Source organism: Myxocyprinus asiaticus, chromosome 12 (assembly GCF_019703515.2).
Source record: "Myxocyprinus asiaticus isolate MX2 ecotype Aquarium Trade chromosome 12, UBuf_Myxa_2, whole genome shotgun sequence".
NCBI classification, from domain to species: domain Eukaryota; kingdom Metazoa; phylum Chordata; class Actinopteri; order Cypriniformes; family Catostomidae; genus Myxocyprinus; species Myxocyprinus asiaticus.
The window spans coordinates 51287924-51309028 of NC_059355.1; the positions used below are offsets into that span (position 1 = coordinate 51287924).

General features: G+C 37.1%; 2 protein-coding genes across 4 annotated transcripts; one reads left to right on the top strand and one right to left on the bottom strand.

Moving 5' to 3' along the window:
• Positions 1 to 657: 657 nt before the first annotated feature.
• On the top strand, positions 658 to 6198 carry LOC127449567 (vesicular inhibitory amino acid transporter-like). The gene is made up of 2 exons (XM_051713090.1): positions 658 to 1539; positions 4092 to 6198. Exons 1-2 carry the CDS (start codon positions 1135 to 1137, stop codon positions 5277 to 5279), a joined length of 1593 nt encoding a protein of 530 aa, XP_051569050.1. The 5' UTR covers positions 658 to 1134; the 3' UTR covers positions 5280 to 6198.
• A 1970-nt stretch (positions 6199 to 8168) lies between these two features.
• On the bottom strand, positions 8169 to 20232 carry LOC127449581 (aurora kinase B-like). 3 transcript variants are annotated; one of them, XM_051713115.1, is made up of 9 exons: positions 19965 to 20232; positions 19765 to 19833; positions 17313 to 17613; positions 17190 to 17223; positions 14902 to 15093; positions 10739 to 10877; positions 10493 to 10641; positions 10058 to 10232; positions 8169 to 8657 (listed from the first exon to the last, which is right to left on the bottom strand). In XM_051713115.1, exons 2-9 carry the CDS (start codon positions 19828 to 19830, stop codon positions 8490 to 8492), a joined length of 1224 nt encoding a protein of 407 aa, XP_051569075.1. In that variant the 5' UTR covers positions 19831 to 19833; positions 19965 to 20232; the 3' UTR covers positions 8169 to 8489. The 3 variants fall into 3 exon arrangements, with proteins under 3 accessions (XP_051569075.1, XP_051569074.1, XP_051569073.1); XM_051713114.1 differs by having other exon boundaries at positions 19938 to 20232; XM_051713113.1 differs by having other exon boundaries at positions 8170 to 8657; positions 20012 to 20232.
• Positions 20233 to 21105: the final 873 nt, after the last annotated feature.

The following is a 21105-nucleotide window of genomic DNA, read 5'->3' on the forward strand; positions in this document are numbered from 1 at the left end:
GATAAACCCAAACACAGACAATGCACGATATTTCTGCACCGTGACAAAACGATCCATGAAAAATGTCCTTTGCCAATTTGCCTTTTCTGACTTTGCAAACTCACAAAACACACCACCTGAGAAGATTGTGCACCTGATCTATTAAAACTAATTCATATCTGCGACGTATTTCAATTCTAGTTAATTTCCTTGACGAATAAAAGAAGGTTTTAAATCCGATTAAATGCGTATTCCAAAAACCAATTCAACGCGTCGTCGGGTAGCTTATTTCCTCTTGTTGAAGAAAAAAAAGTCAAAATTGACTCCTGTCTTTTAAACCTTCATCTGAAGCAATAAAAACTGGAGGGTGCAAGATGCGAAAGGAAAAGACAACAATATTTCAAGACAACTTTTAGTGTCCATGTGAGTGCTAGTCAGATGCGTGGAGATGGTTTATATATACGTGAAGTTATGCAACACTAGAGACCCCGGATGCCATTGGGTGTTGTAACAAGTGTATTTGGGCAGAATGAAAGTGGAGAGGAGGATGGGGTACTGCAAGCCCCTCCCTCAGAAATGCAGCAAATCTTTACCCCGTGTTTTTTTTTTTTTCGGTGCGGAGTAGCGGCGCGCACTGGGGACCGGAGACGCGCTTTGCGCGCGCAAGTCTTGGCATTGGCAGGCTGACGGTGACACGTGCCTCTCTCTCGACACCCCCGAGCTCCCGTGTACCGCATTGGCATCAGCGACGGCCACTGAAACACAGTCGAAGCTGTGCCACGGATACTGATAACGGAAAGACCGCTCAAAATTACGCTCATTCTCCTTTTACGCACTGGACATTAAACCTGTCTCCACACTTAGGAAGCGCGCCTCGGTGTTTGGAGCCGAAACAAAAGAGAGGAGCGGACGAACAGGATGCAGGCGCCAGGTATCATCTACGCCTGAAAGTGACATGATCCACGAAATTCGCCAAAACACCAGGCGTGATTTCAGTCAGAACTGGAGATAACGAATACGCGTCACCACGAGAGTCCGTCCTCTTCTCGCTCCGTTGATGCGCAGAAAAAGAACTCTGGTCGCACACTAAATGCGTTCAATCTAAAATATATCTGCAGAGGTATTTGAACATTGATCTAATTGAGGAAATCAATCATGGCCACTTTAATTAGAAGCAAGATCTCAAACAAGCTGTCTGATGCGGCCACCACCGTCACCAATAAGTCGCAGGCGAAGGTGAGTGGGATGTTTGCCAAATTGGGCTTCCAGGCCGCCACGGATGAGGAGGGTTTGGGCTTCGCCGCCTGTGATGATCTGGACTATGACCACCGGCAGGGGCTTCAGTTGGACATCCTTAAAAACGATGAAATGGTGGGAGAGAGCGGTGGGGACATGGGGGGAGAGGGCACTTTCCAAGGGGACAGCCATTACCAGAGGGATGGAACGGGTCCACCGCCCTCAGCGCCCAAAGACGGCAGCTTTTGCTCCGAAATTGGCAATCCGGATAAGCCAAAAATTACTGCTTGGGAGGCAGGATGGAACGTGACCAATGCGATCCAGGTAAGAACGCACCATTAGTCATTGCGCGTAGTGGAGAATGGATAAATGTCAAACTGTGCACATAAACTGCCTTGAGACATTCCGCAGATTTTTGATAAGAATTAATGCTGAATAGTTTTATGGTGTGTAGGTAGAAAAATTGCAAGGAAATACATTTTTTTGGCGTGATTTTTTCTTGAGCTGATGTCGTGTCCATAGATCTGAATGGATCATAAAGCGGGTTTAGCAACGAGTTAAGCGATTAAAGACAGCATTAATTATTATATTTATATATTGGTCTCACCCTTTATGTTCACTGTTGAAGATTTGTGAGGTTTGCGTGAGTTTTTCAGTCTTATTTTCGACATGCGTAATTTGGAGAGCATAATGTCCCCTTATAGGCTATGTCATGAAAATGCCTCTTCCTCTTTTATTCAACACGAAGCGTGGTTTAAAAACGAACACTTAAAAATATATATATTCTTGACAATGGCCAAAACATGTGTTTTAGCAATGAAATCCACACACATTTAATCATGCGCAGCTAAACCTCTTAACATCAAAATGACATCCGTGACGTGACTCCCTGCCTATTTGATACATCCTGATGACGACACAATGAGGTGAGCGTGACTTTGCTCACAGCAAATGGAATGTCCTAACTGAAATAAACTGCATTCCTAATGCTCCATCACAAGCACCTGCAGTGAATTTAGACACTGAATGGCGCAATCCCTAAACAGAAAACTGCACTTTAAGTTCTGCTTTAAACACTGAAGTTAATAAAATAAATGAACAAATAAATGTGCACATTTTAGTGTGGCATGTGACACAAATATAGGCCAATATGGGTATGATTTTTACAGATCAAAAAGCGAATTGTGCTGTAAACAGAATAGAATTAGAATAGAATTGTAAAATAATAAAATCAAAGAGAATTATTATTACATTGTGTATTCAGTATGCAAAAGTAGAATACAAAATAGAGTAGAATAAAATAAAATAGAAGGGGTATTATTACATTTTGTATTTATTAGACATGCAAAATAATAAAAATAGAATAGAATAGAATAGAATAGAAGGGGTGTTAATACATTGTGTATTCATTAGACATGTAATAGAACAGAATGGGGTATTATTACGATGTATGTCCATTTGACATGCAATAGATTAGAATAGAATAGAATAGAATAGAATAGAATAGAATAGAATAGAATAGAATGGGGTATTATTACATAGTGTATTCAGTAGACATGTAATAGTATAGAATGGGGTATTATTATGTTGTATGTTCAATTGACATGCAGTGGAATAGAATAGAATTGGGTATTATTACATAGTGTATTCAGGAGTCATATAACAGAACTGAACAGAATAGAATAAAATAGAATAGAATGGGGTATTATTACAGTGTATTTTGGAGTCAGAATAGAATAGAATAGAAGGGGTGTTATTACGTTGTGTATTCAGTAGACATAGAATAGAATAGAATAGAATGGGGTATTATTACATAGTGTATTCAGGAGTCATATAACAGAACTGAACAGAATAGAATAGAATAAAATAGAATAGAATGGGGTATTGTTACATAGTGTATTCAGGAGTCATATAACAGAACTGAACAGAATAGAATAGAAGGGGTGTTATTACATTGTATGTTCAATTGACATGTAATAGAATAGCATAGAATAGAATAGAATATAAATGGTATTATTATATTGTATGTTCAATTGACATGTAATGGAATAGTATAGAATAGAATAGAATAGAATAGAATAGTAGGGGTGTTATTACATTGTGTATTCAGTAGGCATGTAATAGAATAGAATAGAATAGAATAGAATAGGGTATTATTAGTGTATTCAGGAGTCATATAACAGAACAGAGAATAGAATAGAATAGAATAGAAGGGGTGTTATTACATTGTGTATTCAGTAGGCATGTAATGGAATAGAATAGAATAGAATAGAATAGAATAGAATAGAATAGAAAAGGGTATTATCAGTGTATTCAGGAGTCATATTACAGAACAGAGAATAGAATAGAATAGAATAGAATAGAATAGTAGGGGTGTTATTACATTGTGTATTCAGTAGGTATGTAATGGAATAGAATAGAATAGAATAGAATAGAATAGAATAGGGTATTATTAGTGTATTCAGGAGTCATATAACAAAACAGAGAATAGAATAGAATAGAATAGAATAGAAAAGGGTATTATTAATGTTTTCAGGAGTCATATAACAGAACAGAGAATAGAATAGAATAGAATAGAATAGGGTATTATTAGTGTATTCAGGAGTCATATAACAAAACAGAGAATAGAATAGAATAGAATAGAATAGAATAGAATAGGGTATTATTAGTGTATTCAGGAGTCATATTACAGAACATAGAATAGAATAGAATAGAATAGAAAAGGGTATTATTAATGTTTTCAGGAGTCATATAACAGAACAGAGAATAGAATAGAATAGAATAGAATAGAATAGAAGGGGGTATTATGATATTGTATGTTCAGTGGACATGTGTTCTGTTGTGTAATGTCGTTCCTGTGCTTGTTCTCTTCTCAGGGGATGTTCGTTCTCGGGTTACCGTACGCCATTCTCCACGGCGGATATCTCGGACTGTTCCTCATTATATTTGCTGCGGTCGTGTGCTGCTACACGGGAAAAATCCTCATCGCCTGCCTCTACGAAGAAAACGAAGACGGGCAGCTGGTACGAGTGAGAGACTCGTATGTGGATATTGCCAACGCCTGCTGCGCGCCGCGCTTTCCCGCGCTGGGAGGCCACATCGTCAATGTAGCCCAAATCATTGAGCTCGTGATGACCTGCATTTTGTACGTCGTAGTGAGCGGGAACCTGATGTACAACAGCTTTCCACATTTTCCGGTGTCGCAGAGGTCTTGGGCCATCATCGCCACCGTCGCTCTCCTGCCTTGCGCCTTCCTCAAGAACCTCAAAGCCGTGTCCAAGTTCAGCTTGCTCTGCACCCTCGCGCACTTTGTCATCAACATCCTCGTGATCGCCTACTGTCTGTCCCGGGCACGAGACTGGGCGTGGGACAAGGTGAAGTTTTACATCGACGTCAAGAAGTTCCCCATCTCCATCGGCATCATCGTGTTCAGCTACACCTCGCAGATCTTCCTGCCCTCGCTGGAGGGCAACATGCAGAAACCCAGCGAGTTCCACTGCATGATGAACTGGACTCACATCGCTGCCTGCATCCTCAAAGGCCTCTTCGCCCTGGTGGCCTACCTGACGTGGGCGGACGCGACCAAGGAAGTCATCACGGACAACCTGCCGTCAGGCATCCGGGCCGTCGTCAACCTCTTCTTGGTGGCCAAAGCGCTGCTCTCGTACCCGCTGCCGTTCTTCGCCGCGGTCGAGGTGCTGGAAAAGACTTTCTTCCAGGACGGAGGGCGCGCGTTCTTCCCGGACTGCTACGGGGGCGACGGGCGCCTCAAATCGTGGGGTCTCTCTCTCCGGTGCGCCCTGGTTGTGTTAACGATGCTCATGGCCATTTACGTGCCGCACTTCGCGCTTCTCATGGGTTTAACGGGCAGCTTGACGGGCGCCGGCCTGTGCTTTCTTCTGCCCAGTCTCTTTCATCTCAAGTTGCTCTGGAGAAAGCTCTTATGGCACCAGGTGTTCTTCGATGTCGCGATATTTGTGATCGGGGGTATATGCAGTATTTCTGGCTTTATTCATTCCGTTGAGGGGCTCATCGAGGCATACAAATACAATCTCCCGGATTAGTTGGGGAAATGATCGTTTGCTGATAAGTGTTACAACACATCCCACATATTATTGATAACCAAACCGATAAGTTTAACCACCCCCCCCAAAAAAACACCAGACCTCGGCTTTAACAAAAAGTGTCTGCAAAACAGACTTCAGCATAGAACAATAAACGAATTAAAAATCAATAAGAGGAATGCCTTGGACAACAACACGTGTTATTAGAAATACAACAAAACAACATCTGTTTTTAAGTGAGTTAACTGTTGGTTTACATGAGAATTTATCGAATTAGAAAAGAACTGCAGGAAGAAATCATTCATTTCACATTTACAAAATAAAATAAAATCTGCATGAATGTGAGTGCAAAGTAAGTGGAATTCTCAATACACAGTAAAACAGCTGATTATTTACAGGGGATCAACATCATGGCAATAAAAGATGAGTAGAATAAATTGATGGATATTCCGAAATTCTATTGGAGGACACATACAAGTCTTATTTCTTATATTTTGCATTAACCAAAATGACACGGAGAGGGCAATATAGAAATAGATATTCAAGGCAGCCTGTACTGGATGATGAATAGAAATATTTTAACTATGCATTCTGAACGTATGATGTCCATGCAGTATTAGAAATATTCTGTTTTGAGCTGCATTTCAACCGAATTTACCGGAAAACACACAAAGACACTCATATTTATACACAAGACATCGAATATGATCATGCTAAAACGATGAAGATGAAAAAGAAAAAAAAAGATATATTAATCAGAATTTCCAGCAGAAAGAAATGATGTCTGAAAATGGAAAATATACATTATCCCACGAACTCAAAATCACTAAAGTTGAATTTCGAGCATTGCGTTGTTTATTGGGTATTAATATATATATATATATATATATATATATATATATATATATATATATATATATATATATATATATAAATCAATAATAATTATCTTCATTTTCCCCTCAGTGAAATTTATTTAGAACGTGTTCGGATCGAAATCAAGCTGTCTGATTCAATATTCGAAATAAAGAGACTTGCATAAGACATTTTTCATTTTGTGCAATCCAATGGGTGCTGTGGAAATGTTATAAAACCGTGTGTGTTGTGTTATTGTGGTTTAAAAGATGGAATGTATATCACAAAATCGTTATCATATATTGTGAAAATTAATATACTGAACAATAAAGAAACGCGTGAAATTATATTGTACAACTGTTTTTTTTTTTTTGGGGGGGGGGGGGGGGGGGGGTATGTGACATAAAAGACAAAAACACACGTGTATTTTACCTCCAAAACAATAAAAGCAATCCGAGTCACCCTATCTGAGCTTTATTCCACATGAGACCATATTTAAATTGCGAATAGTCCTTGCTTTAACATGATTATTTTTGGTTGCTTGTTGATGAATTGGCAAGATATGTAACTCAGAGTAAATGTAAATTAATTTTTACGAGTACTGGTGTATTTGTCAAAGCGAGAAATAAAAGGCATATTTAATATATACATCACACATTCATTAGGTGCAGTGATTATGCACATATTTATTAGTTCCATGTGAAATGTATAAAAAGCAGCTTTAATGCAATAAAAGACACCTCCTTGGCTGATAAATGACATATCAAACATATCAAACAATAACCTATAAAATTAATGTCATCTTTTAAAACAGATATAGCGCACATTTTATAGTGCAAATGCTTAATGCAACCTGTCATTGGTGTTTCAGAGGGAGCAACAGCCATCAGGCTCATGAACAGATGATGCTCAACAGATTTTTGCTCTCGGTAAAACATCTACAGACAGTCAAACATCTGGACGATTGTTTCCGAGTACGTGCGGATAATAATGGAAAAATGCAGAGATGAGGACAATCATGGTCAGTGTGCCTGCATGAACAATCAAAAAGGGACAAAAGTTTTAGAGATTAGACTTACATTTCACTAACATAACGAGATATTGACACATATAAGAGTATTGATGTTTTAATGATGTAACTACACAATTAAATTACCTCCAGAAATTGCGCATTAATGAGCAAGGAACAGCGTCATAGTAATCAGCAGAATGTTTAAAGGTTGAAGAATACATTCAAGACCATCTAAAACATACAGCTCACAGCAGCGAGCGCGTGCGGAGAACCTGCCGAATGTTGGATTGTGGGAATTTGAGTTCCACTGGAGGAGTCATTTCCTCATGACCGATAAACGTCTGAGAATGTGACTACAGCGGCATCTAGTGGCGAGATGAGATATAGCAAGACAATGTGACTACAGCGGCATCTAGTGGCGAGATGAGATATAGCAAGACAATGTGACTACAGCGGCATCTAGTGGCGAGATGAGATATAGCAAGAGAATGTGACTACAGCGGCATCTAGTGGCGACCAGGAAATAACGGAATATTCCAGGTACAATAGGACAGCATGTGGCATAATGTTGATTACAAAAATTAATTTTGACTCCTCCCTCTAATAAAAAATAAATAAAGCACGAACATTTATGTTCCAGTGAGACACTTACAATGGAAGTCAATGGTGTCAGTTTTTGGAGAGTTTAAAGGCAGAAATGTTATTATAATTGTATTAATGCACATCAATTCCTCTGTTTGAACTTGTGCATTATTTGAGCTGTAAAGTTGTTAAAATCGTAATTTAACAACTTTACAGCACATTTTTAGACCATTATTATCGATGGGCACTTGCACCATCTTCATCAGAACTTTGCGATTGGCCCAAAGCAGACTTACAAGGGTGCATCCTGACCTCACATGTCCTCAAACCGTTAATCTTACGGAATATTTCATGCAATGTTACAACTTCTCATTTAGCGAAATTAACAATGACCTCTTCACGTAAAACTGTAGTTAATTTTCTGGAAAAGGTTGTAGGCATTAGAGCAACACCATGACAAGAGTTTCCAGAAAACATAATTTATTCCAAGCACAATCAGTTGGCGATATACATCAAAATTTCAAGATTGAAACCCCTTATAACTAACTAAAACATTTATTGTTTCAAGTAATGGTTAAAACTTTACAATGTGTCTTATTAACAATTACATATTTAAACAGCATATAAATGGTAGGACATGTACACAGCACAACACATTACATACAAACTTTAAAGTTATTCCAAAGAGGCAGCAAAGCGATTGCTGCAGCATCAGTCTTTGTTCCAATAGTTCAAGCCAAACAGCTAAACCAGCACAGTCGTTAATCGGCGGCAGAGTGAGTGGTTGGCTTCTTAGTGGAGTTCTCCACGACCCAAGGGTGCACCATGACCCCCTGTATGGGAAGTCTGTGCATGGGGTTGTGCTTCAGTAGTCTATTGATCAAATCTCTGCTGCCTTCACTCACATGTGCTGGATAAGTAAATTCAACCTAGAGAGAAAGGAGAGGTGTTAAACATGAATTTATGAATCAACTGGATGACTGGGAAGTGCCAGATTTCCAGAATCACCTAAAAGAACATTAGTGGTATTTCATGCACCTCTAATAATCATTGTTATTCAAGTGCCACATAAAAACTTAGCCTAGGACCACTGATAAATCCATTACGTTATTTCTTCCCCAGTTTAGATCATTTAAATTCATTTGGGTTATTGCAAAGCCAATTTACAAAACAGAATGTTAGTTCGTTGGTGATTTAACACCATGCCAGCTTTGATGGCCATTTTAATGCAGAAAAAGTTAAATAAAAAAAAGGTATGGCAATTAAAAACCTATATAAAAAAAGGTTTTTAAAATCTATTTTTGATAAATAAATAAAAACCACTGATTTAAGACCAACTGTTAAATCTTAAGTGTCACAAAACATATCAAAACATTTTTAAGGGATAGTTCACCCAAAAATGAAAATTCTCTCATCATTTACTCACCCTCATGCCATCCCAGATGTGTATGACTTTCTTTCTTCTGCAGAACACAAATGAAGATGTTTAGAAGAATATTTCAGCTCTGTAGGTCCATACAATGCAAGTGAATGGTGATCAGAACTTTGAAGCTCCAAAAAGCACATAAAGGCAGCATACAATCCATAAGACTCCAGTGGTTTAATCCATGTCTTCAGAAGTGATATGATAGGTGTGGGTGACAAACAGATCAATATTTGAGTACTTATTTTACTCCAAATCTACTTTCAAACAGCCCTCCTAAACATACTCACGAGAGTTGTTCTGTTTTTTTGTTTTTTGGTAATTCGCCACATTTGTGTATATCGCCACCTACTGGGCTGTGTTGCAAATTTGATTTATTTATTCTTTATTCCTCCCGTTTTTCCTTTCTCCTCCTTGCCCAGCAGGAGGCAACATGCACAAATGCAACTTGCCAAAACAACAGAAGAACTCTTTTGGATTACTTTTATGCTGCCTTTATGTGCTTTTGGAGCTTCAAAGTTCTGGTCACCATTCAGTTGCATTGTATGGACCTACAGAGCTGAAATATTCATTTGTGTTCTGCAGAAGAAAGTAAGTCACATCTAGGATGGCATGAGGGTGAATTAATGAGTTCTTTTTTCATTTGTGGGTGAACTGTCCCTTTAAACATTATTCCATTCAGAGCACGCCATGTAAAAAGTCTGAATTTAAATGACAATAAGTCATTTTTAATAACCGGTGCGATATAACATTTCCACAGTAGTTTGGTTGACAAACTCCTAGAGATACTGGAAAGGTTTGTCCTGCATTCACCGTTGGACCCGATAGCTCCTGTAATGATCCACTTCTACTCGATACCAAGTGATCTACGTGTGCACTATTAGAGAGAGGTAGCATGAGACTTACTCTGGAAATCTTGCGGTAAGTCTCTTCATGGCTCTTGGTTTCAAAAGGTGGACGGCCAACCAGAAACTCGTAGCAGAGCACTCCAAGACTCCACAGATCCACCTTTTCATCATGAGTTTTGCCTTCAATCATCTCTGGAGGGAGATAGTCCAGCGTGCCACACAGTGTTGATCTCCTGTCGGTCAGTTAGCGACATACGCATGATAAATTAAAATAAGAACACTTCAGAGGAATGAGCTGTATAAAACACAACTTCGAACAAACAAAAAAATCCAAGGCAACTCGCTGAGAAAAAACAAAAACATGTCAGATTTGTAATTCAAATTTTTTTTTTTTTTTTTTACAAGCGCAGATATCCCACATTGCCATTTTCACAATTTTGATTAGAGCAGAAATTAAGACATGAATCAGCAGTATGATTCTCTGTTCCCTCACCTGGATGAGGGAGTGTGCACAGACCACCCAAAGTCTGCGATCTTCAGCTCTCCATTGGCACCCAGCAGCAGGTTCTCTGGCTTAATGTCTCTGTGAATCACGTTCTTTGAGTGACAGTAGCTCAAAGCATCTGCAAGCTCCATTATATACTGCACACAGATTAAGCAAAATAATGCACAACTAATTATTCATGCCAATTCTAATAATGTTAAAATAGGGGACATCTAGTTTGGCAATGTGTCTTACTGTGGCACTTCTTTGGTCATCAAACGTTCCGCAGCGCTTCAGTTCTCCATACAGTTCTCCTTTAGGAGCAAACTCCAGGATGAGATAAACACGGGCCGTGTCGTGGAAGTAACCATAGAGACGCAGGATGTTTGGATGTCTGAAATGATGGGAACACCATGGAATCAATTCACTTCAAAATATACAAACCTCAAGACATTTTCCTACCATATTACATTAATGTAAGACTACAGATACTGCAGTTTCAGTGTTTAATCCGGGTTGAAGTTCTGGGAGTGTATTCAGAAAACTTCCCATCTCAAAAGGAATATTCTGGATTCAGTACAAGTTCAGTTCAATCGACAGCATTTATGGCATATTGTTGATTACCACAAAAATAAATTGACTCGTCCCTTTTCTTTAAATGTGTGTTCCAGTGAGACACTTACAATGGAAGTCAATGGGGTCAATAATCTGTAAACATTAAAATACTGACTGTTTCAAAAGTATAGACACAAGACATAAACAATATGTGTGTTAACATGATTTTACTGTCATTAAATCACTTACTAACCACATCTGTGGAGAGTTCGAGACAATTTTACATCTTCGTTGCCATGACGATGTAATATACATGAATTTTAACAGAAGAATTAAAGTGCTTTTATAAAAGGATAAGCTTAATTTCTGCTTTCAAACCCTCAAAAATTGACCCCATTGACTTCCATTGTAAGTAGGGATGCACCGATACCACTTTTTCTCTTCCGATTCCGGAAATCTCAGTATCAGCCGATCCCGATCCCAAGCCGATACCAGTGTTTTTGTTTTTTTTGCATAATCAGTTTAGAATATCTTTATTGTGAGATACTAATTGTGAGTACTCTTTAATATGTAAAGAAACTCAAACCTCTAACTACACATTATTTCAATATAAATGTATAGCTTATTAAGAAACACTTGATTATTAACTAGTATACTGGATAATGTAGCAGCACAATTAACAGTAATTCCAGTATAAGTCTTCAGTAGAAAAGAAACCAGTTTTCTTTGCAAAAATGTTTCAACTTGTATCTGGACTTTAAAGGATTCAGATCTCTCTTTTGTTCAGTTTAGTTGTAAGACATCAGTCCACTTTTCATTCACACACTTATTTTCTGGAACACATTCAACTTAAATATTGTTATAAATTGTAAACAAATACTAATGATGACAATAATAATAATAATAATAGTTATTAATAATATTATTATTGACTTTTAATTTGAATTACAACAGTAATATATTTAAATCGTGCACTTTTTAAACCCTCACGCTTTTATTTTGACACTCTGAACTCTCCAGGAAGTCCTGTATGTGTCTGTTTATAGGCAAGTTCACAGTAGTTTAATTCACTTCTTATTCATATTCTGGTAAAATGCTCCTCCGGTGTCGTTCTAAATGCATATTATAAGTGAACTGAACTATTGAGCATCTACATCTGAGATGCTGTTCTTGAGTAGCGCTCAAATATTGCACACGCGTGAAGGATAAAAATATCCGCGAGTGCATCACCAGCCTGTGTGTGAGTTTGTGTCAACAGAGCAGCAGCATTCACTAACACGCTGGCGCTGCACATACTATATATTTACTTATTAAACACAGTCTTTTGTGATTCACAGAGCTATCACACATCTTCAAGTGGCTTTGAATAAAATGCACAGAGTCATATGAACTGCTTTAATGCTGTTTTTAAGGGTCTTTTATGTTATTTTTGGAGCTTGACAGTAATGAACATGACACACAGTATTGGATTTGGATCGGGCTCATCGGACCAAAACCCCATCCGTCTAAAAGCTTCAGTATCGGAGCCGATACTGATCCAGGTATCAGATCGGTGCATCCCTAATTATAAGTGTCTCACTGGAACACCGATTTGTGCTTTTTTTAATAAAGAAGAGGAGGAACAAGTCGAAATGTATTTTTGTGGAAATCAACATTGACAAAAATACTGTCAGTTGAGCTGAACTTGTACAACCGGAATATTAATTTACATCTTAAGATCTGATCAGTTAAGATATTCACAAATTAATATTACAGAAGTAAATCCTAACTGTAGTTAAAATAAGGCGTTTAGGAAATGTTATTCTGTAAAAGCTTTTGTCCTAAATGAGATCCTAACCGAAATATGCCATGGTTACCAAACAGGTATTGATGACATTCAAGATACATCTCTATAATTATGTATTTGCTCTGAAAGATATTTTGTTTTTTAATTGAGGAACCATCACTCCATCCACACAGACACTGTAGCAAAGTAGATTCAAAATGTTTCATATGCTCTCGTGTACAATGATACATAGTTGCCAAATTATTTATCTACATATATTTACTGAAACATTTTTGTAAATGAACACAAGTTCAATCATTTTTTGGAAACCAGCTGAATATTATATTACTGAATTATTGTGGGACCTAGTCAAGTTTATTGTTATCATATAATACTGAACTATTATTAATTTGCAGATTATATTTGTTATATACACAATAGTAGCATTTCTGTCATTTCATCAGGAGCTTTTATTTTGGCGGCACACTGAAAGTGCAGTATGTATTTGAGAGTTTACAATGTTCCTCAAACATCTGGAGAAACATCATTTCTGTGATCCTGTCTTGCATACTTAGATTTGTATAATAACGTGTATCAGTTATAAGTGTGTAAACATGCGGCACTTGCTTTCACAACGTGCACGAACAGCTCTGAATGCGTTTAGAAAATAAAATAAAGTCTCATGAGCGCTCGAGCGCTCATGAGGGGTGGGAAAAAATACTGTTTTTCCCCAATTAATTGTGATCTTCGTTTGAATGATCTCGATAATTAAATCCCAAGATCGACGTTTCCCTCAATGCTCAACCCTCGACTACAACGAGAGGAAATCACTCGCATTTGCAACCAAATTTCACACTACACAACTAAAGTGAATATTTTTGGCAACTAGCTGGTAAATGTTTCTATTTCTCTCAGCAGTGATTGTGTAGTTTAGTCGTGAAGTGTTCATCAGCGAGATCTTTTCACAGCGTGTTGAGAGTAAAAGTTGTTCCGTGTAATGTGTGTTCAAGATGAGATTCACACAACACATTTGTCATTGAATAATGTGTCTTTTAATATCCTTTCTGTTCTTTACAGTCAGTTGATGATCAAAAACAACTACAAAAAACATTTAATTCTAATCATGTGTCACACAGATGAGATAAAGCCATTTGAGTCCTCTCTTGTTAATATACGCTCATTTAAAGACGCGGTTTACAGAAATGCTGTTTTTTCTTAAAGAGACAGTACCGGTTTTAGCACGTGTTCAACAAATCAATGCAGATACTTACTTGCAATTTAACAAAATATATAACATGAATACATTTGAAATATATAAAATATAATTAGTAAAGTGAATATTTTCCTAATGAACCTAGTTAAAGGTCCCCTGTATAATTCACAGCATTATCTGGTAGAGACTTTCTTTTATATGTAAGCAAAATGGACATTATAACTGAAATAATCCCATAAGAATCAGAATAGAATTGAATCAGGAAATCCGTATCAATACCCAGCCCAAGCGCACAGAATAGCACATCAACCGTTCACTTTTTTTTCCATTATTAAAATCACAGCATTTTGCGGTTTAATCATCACATACGATAATATCGCAATATTGATATTTTTAACTGTGCAGCCCTGAAGGACCGTGAAAATAATGTCAAGCTGTGACGAGGAGGAGGGCGGGGCCAGGCCGTGACTACACACGCCCAGCCCCCAATCGGGCTAATCAGCCAAGGAGAGCGAAAAGTGCAGCGGGATGTGGCAGTTAGAGAGAGAGAGCCACACGCAGCTGCCGTTTTGTGTCTTTGTTTAAATTAAAATATTACTTTGACTGTTCAGCCGGTTTCGCCACCTTTCCCATTTTAACCTTGTTACACAAGCTCTTTAGGAAACAGAGTGGACGAATAAGTGCAAACCACTACGATACCATATTGCTTCATTTTTTATCACCTGCCAAAAATCGTGATTATATCGTGAATGCTCAATTTATCATCCAGCCTTACACCCTAGATTTCATGAGTTACTAGAAGATTCAAGCTAACCTTTGAATAGGTATAAGTGAAACTCTACTCTTCAAGTCCCAAGAACCGCCTTATGAAGATGTGACGAGTACCTGAGATGGGACTGGATCTCCACCTCTCTCCTCAGCTGATGCTCCACACCGGCTTTCTCCAGCTGCTTTTTAAACAGAACCTTGAGCGCCAGAATGAATTTCGTCTGACGTTCTCTGGCCAGATACACGCTACCAAACTTCCCTTTGCCCAGAGCTCGGCCGATGTCAAAGTTCTCTAAACTCCACGCTTTCCTAAAGAACACAAAATGCAAGAGGATCTTATTAACCTTCCTCATTACAGTATGACTGACATTAAGACCGTACAGTAGTGTTGTCACGGTACCAAACTTTTAGTCGATACCGATACCAGTGAAATTTCACAGTTCTCGATACCAATTTCGGTACCACAGAAAAAATATGCTAATATGATAATGTGCTATGGATCACACCCATTTATTCCATTTAAAAAGTTACATTTCAATGTCAATAATAAAGTAAATGAACTGCACGTTTCCTTCATGTGTTTCTTATCAAGGATGCATTGCTTAAGTAGCGTCCTGAAATCTGTTTTATTACTTATCAAATCATGTTTTCCTTTATTATTTTCAAGAACTCCATGTTTTAAAGTTGAATTTAATTTCAGCATCAAAATGGTGTTTAATCAATTAATTCTTAAAACTTTTAACAGTCTTGCTTTATTAATATTACAGTGAATATTACATTTCACTATACAGTTGTAATATATTTCAGTCACAATTTCAGGGCTCTAGCTTATATTTTCAAACATGCTTTTATGACGTGTGTTTTTTTGCAGGAAACTTCACTTTTCCGGATAAACAGTTTGCAGCCAAATCATCCACTAAATTTAGCTAACAGCTATTGATAAAGCTGGCTAGCTATCTAACGCCGACATAGGCTATCGTATAAATGCAGTCAATGTATCATGCAAAGAAAAGTGATTACTTCAAACTACAGTCTCGCATAGTCAGACCTATATCCACACTTTGTTTTAGCCCTGTTCCAGCACTGAAGACTCAAATATAATATACAGTCTCAAAGTTTGTAGTAAAACAATCATAACTGTGTCATTTTAATTATGTTACCTCATCTGTCAGCATGATGTCGGTGAATCACGTTCAGTCTCTTTGTACGTTACGTCATTGTTTTGGTCGATGCTCGCTCACGTCCCTATGGAGTGTGTGCACGAGCAACAGGTAGCTGCTGCAGTTCACATAATGGCCACAGGTGTCACTAATAACAAGGGATTCTGAATCTTACATACTGCACTTTTTAAATGTCATGTTTTAAATTGTATTACTGTGAAGCACTTTGGTGAACTCTGTTGTTTTAAATGCTATATAAATAAAGTTTAGATTAAAGTGCAAATGCTGTGATCTAATTATATAAATATATAGTCTACATGTAATACACGCATTACAGTAGATTAGTGCTCTCCTCTCATCTCAAACAACATGAATGATTCTCAATGTCTGTGGAGTTTGAGCCGTCAGATTTATACATTCATTTAAAGTACGCAGCTCAGATTGCAGCCTTTAGCAGTTTAATAAATCACTAGGACATGGACAATTAATCAAATTAAAATCGTGACGTTTCAGTGTAAAAGGAGTAACAGAGCATGTGCTAAAAATGAGCATTTTAAAGCTGTCGTGTGTCAGTCATACTGCGGGCTGGTACCGGATTGAGTTGGTGTTCGGCATTACCTGTACTGCAGAAACACTGGAACGGTTACATCATTTTTTTTTAGTATTGGCTTGGTACCGAAGTATCGGTAATTGACAACACTACCGTACAGCATTAAACACAAGGACAGAAATTACAGGTTCTTTAAGTAGCACTACAAATAAAACCGGTAATCCATTAGTTTATTTGCAGTGTTTTTTTTTGTTTTTTTTAATTAAGGGAAAGTATGTATCTTAGGTGCTGTGGCAAGCCAACATTTAATTTAGGTCTTTTACAATTAACTTTTTTGCGTCACTAGTTCATTTAAAATGGTACAGCAGTGTTACCAATAAACCAGTGTAAATATTCCATAAAGTCTCTTAATACTAGCTCATATAAACTGCATGCATTACTAGAATTATTGAACAATTTTTATATGCAGTACAGCACATCGCAGGCCATATCAACTCCCTCAAGACAATATGTAAGGATACTGAAGTACAAAATGCTGCATAGTGTGCAATGTTACATCAAACAAAAATTGCTAGATATAGAAATGTCCAATGTGTGATTTCTTACTCAAAGTTTCCTAATGGTTCAAAGTTCTTGATTAAGGCATGTAAATAAACATGACTGCTAGGGGAAGGCAAAATGAAGAAAGAACTTACTTGGCACTATTGGACATTCCATTGACAGGCGTTTCTGGAAAGAAAACAAAGAATTTAGTTCTATGTCATGTCACAAACTCCAAATGATGGCTATGAGAACAGTCAGATCTGTGCGAATCTCACGGTGAGGTTTGTCCTGTTTGCTGGATTCAGCTGCAGTACCAGCGTTCTGGACATTTGGTTTTGGTTGGTTCTGCTGTGGTTTATTTTGCATCTGTGTTTTGGCTTGCTCAGGGTTGATGTTCTGGTCTCCAGGGCAGGAGGTTTTCACAGGAACTGTGTGTGTAACAGGTTTCTGCTGACTCGCTGGTCGCTGAACCCGCTGTGGCCCTTGTGCTGTGCCCAGAACACGAGTGTGAGGTGTCGTTACAGGCTTCTGAACGCCCTGCGCAACTGGAACTCTTTTGGGTCCACTGGCAGATATCTGCAGAACATAAAACTTTGATAAACCCCAAAATTCTTAAAGAATTAGTTCACCCAAAACTAAAAATTCTCATCATTTACTCACCCTCATGCCATCCTAGATGTGTGCGACTTCCTTTCTTCTGCAGAACATAAATGAAGATTTTTAGAAGAATATTTCAGCTCTGTAGGTCCATACAATGCAAGTGAATGGTGACCAGAACTTTGAAATATTCTTCTGAAAATCTTAATTTGTGCTCTGCAGAAGAAAGAAAGTCATACACATCTGGGATGGCATGAGGGTGAATAAATGAGGGAATTTTCATTTTTGGATGAACTAATTCTTTAAATGTCTTAACTCCTAGATTGCATATGTGGGTCAAAAAGGGATACAGTTAAAATGCATCAGACTAATCATTATACAGTCTGCTTAACCCTTGTGCGTCAATTTAAAAAAGTTAGAGGTCCTTAGAGGACAAAAATGTCTGCGTCAAACTGCCATAATAATATATTATTATTTTCCACTTTCAATGAGTTAATTTTTTAACCAGCATCAGTCCTGATCATAACTTCCAAATATTCATTTTCAGGATTTTAACCCTTTAAATGCCAGTTTGTTTACAAAATGTGTTTTTTTTTTTTTTTTTTTTTTTTTTACACACACAAATTTCTCAATACACACAAACACACTCTGACATCCATACCAACATACACACACAATTTTATCTGCATCATTTATTCAATTGTCCTGCAGTGCTCTATAATACAGCAAACAGAGAATAGGGAAAAAGCATGTATTTGCTCCATAGGCTAAACATGAGAAAAATGGCGACATCTGGTGTAAAATATAAAAAATGTAAATTTTGAAGCCAGGGCTCCAGAATGAAAGTATAATATCATAGAACTCATGATTTTATGCTTTAATGGCACTGGGATCAAATAGTGCAGTTTTAATGGGTTTCAATGGGGACATTTTTGTCCTGAAGGTCCTGAGTGTAACTATTTTGTGTACACAGTGTATTATAGATGTATTATAGGAACTGAGGTTCAAAAATCAAAATTAAATAAAAAAATACACACCTTTGGAAAAATGTATGCCGTTGGCAAAAATGTCCCGAATTTCCCAAATAATTTTCCATATACTAAATGCTAAGGGGATTTTTTTTTATTTTTTTATCATCACAGTCTGGGATATGTCAATGATTGCATCAAAATCAATGTTGTTGCTATTCTTTTTTGAGCAGTGTCAGATTAAAAAAAACAACAAAAAAAAAAACACACTCGGGACCTTAGAGGACAAATGTCTGCATAAAAATTATATATTAATATTAGTTTCCACTTTCACTGACTTAGATTTACCAACATCAGTCCTGATCATAACTACCAAATATTCATTCATTTTCAGGATTTTTACCATTTAAATCCCAGTTTACATAATGCCACGTTTTTTTTTTTAACACACACACACTTCTCAATACACACATACAAAACACACTCTGACATCCATTTCAACACACACACAATTTTATCTGCATCATTTATTCTATTGTCCTGCAGTGCTCTATAATACAGCAAACAGAGAATAGGGGAAAAGCATGTATTTGCTCCATAGGCTAAACATGAGAAAAATATTGCTGTTTTAATGGGTTTCAATGGGGACATTTTTGTCCTGAAGGTCCTGAGTGTAACTATTTTGTGTACACAGTGTATTATAGATGTATTATAGGAACTGAGGTTGAAATATCAAAATTACCCAAAAATACACACACACAGAGAAAAAGAAAAAATATCCCAAAGGTCGCACAAGGGTTAATGACATTTTCCACTTAACATCTTAAAACTGAGCATTATATATTTTTTTTTATCAACAATATGCAATTGCATAACAGTAACAGATGGGAAATAATGCTGACACATGTAAATGTAGGGTATTACCAAAATGAAATGAATTAAGTAAAATATGAAGACAATTAGTTAAGATAATTAAAGAAATTCCTTTAAATGTCAGATTCCAGATTTTAAAAATGACGCCTGACTTTATGCATTATTGGTAAAGAACATTTAAATAAAGCTGTGATGATTTTGGCTCAGTTTATCAATACGTGTGTACACATTACATATATACAACATTAAAGACAGAGATATTATAACAATGCATGTTTCTCTTAAATACCTTCTCATTTTCAGGTCGCTGAATCTTCAAGTCTTTGCTCGATTTAGTTCTTGCAGCAGAATCCATATCCTGAAATTAAAACAACACAAACACATAAAAAACAAGTCAAATCACAAGCACATCAAATACTGTACACATGCTGACAGAATAAAACAAATTAAATGTTAACATACAAATATAATGAAAGAGTTAAACTCAACACTATTTCATGCTCTTGATAACCGTGTAATAATGAATCGGTCAGTGCCTCAAGTCAGCCGTTTCCACACGACAAATCCTCCTCAAAACACGATTATAGACACGATGATTTCCCCCACGCCGTGTTAATAAAGCTTAATAATCACCATTCACTAAATCGATCGTGTGTGATGATTAATATAGAAAGGATTCATCGAATAATAGATTGATTTGCTCGAGCGCAAGCGTTTGTCGTCAGCGACGCTCGAGATTCTGGCCTGTTTAATTTCAAATGTCCCCGTATATATACCTTTAAACATGATCTGATCGCTGATTGGTCAGATGGCACTGAGCGAGAGAATCTTATTGGATGTTGGAGAAGCCGGCTCTTGACGTCATAGACCCGTAAGGGACGCTGGGAAAATGTCACATGTACACGCAATTCAAAATAATAAACTAAAAGGAATCGTTACATTGCATTTAATTTAATAATTTTATTGATATAAAAAAATGTAAACTGTTTATGTTTCACTATTTCATATTTCCCGTTTCTTATGCGAGGTGAGCCGAATCCACCGTTGAACTGCTTTTAAATCTCACGACACTTTTCGTCTTATTAGAGACATTTGTGCACTATTAAATAATTTATTTAAAATACGTTAATTCTAAGTATTCTTACCTGAGATACAAATGAAAATCCGTCCCTGCAAAGTCAATAAAAAGAGTTTTTAAAAGTCCTTATCTAGTCATCACAAACGGTCGTGATTGGTCCATACCGAGCAGCGCTGAGAAAAGGAACAAGTATCATATGACAATAATGTATATATGAATAATAACATGAATCATATTTAACAGATATTGAACTGAAAATACAGTTTAATTTTAAATATTAAAGTTAAAATTTTCAAACCCCTTCCCTATCCTATTTCTGTATTTTCAATTTAATCGGCATTCAAATGAACCCTTGTGCGACCTTCGGGACATTTTTGTCTTTTTAATTTTTGTTTTTTCGATCATTTTGGCTGTGTTAATGCCAACGGTATACATCTTTCCAAAGGTGTGTATTTTTGGGTAATTCTGATATTTCAACATCAGTTCCTATAATACATCTATAATACACTGTGTACACAAAATAGTTACACTCAGGACCTTCAGGACAAAAAT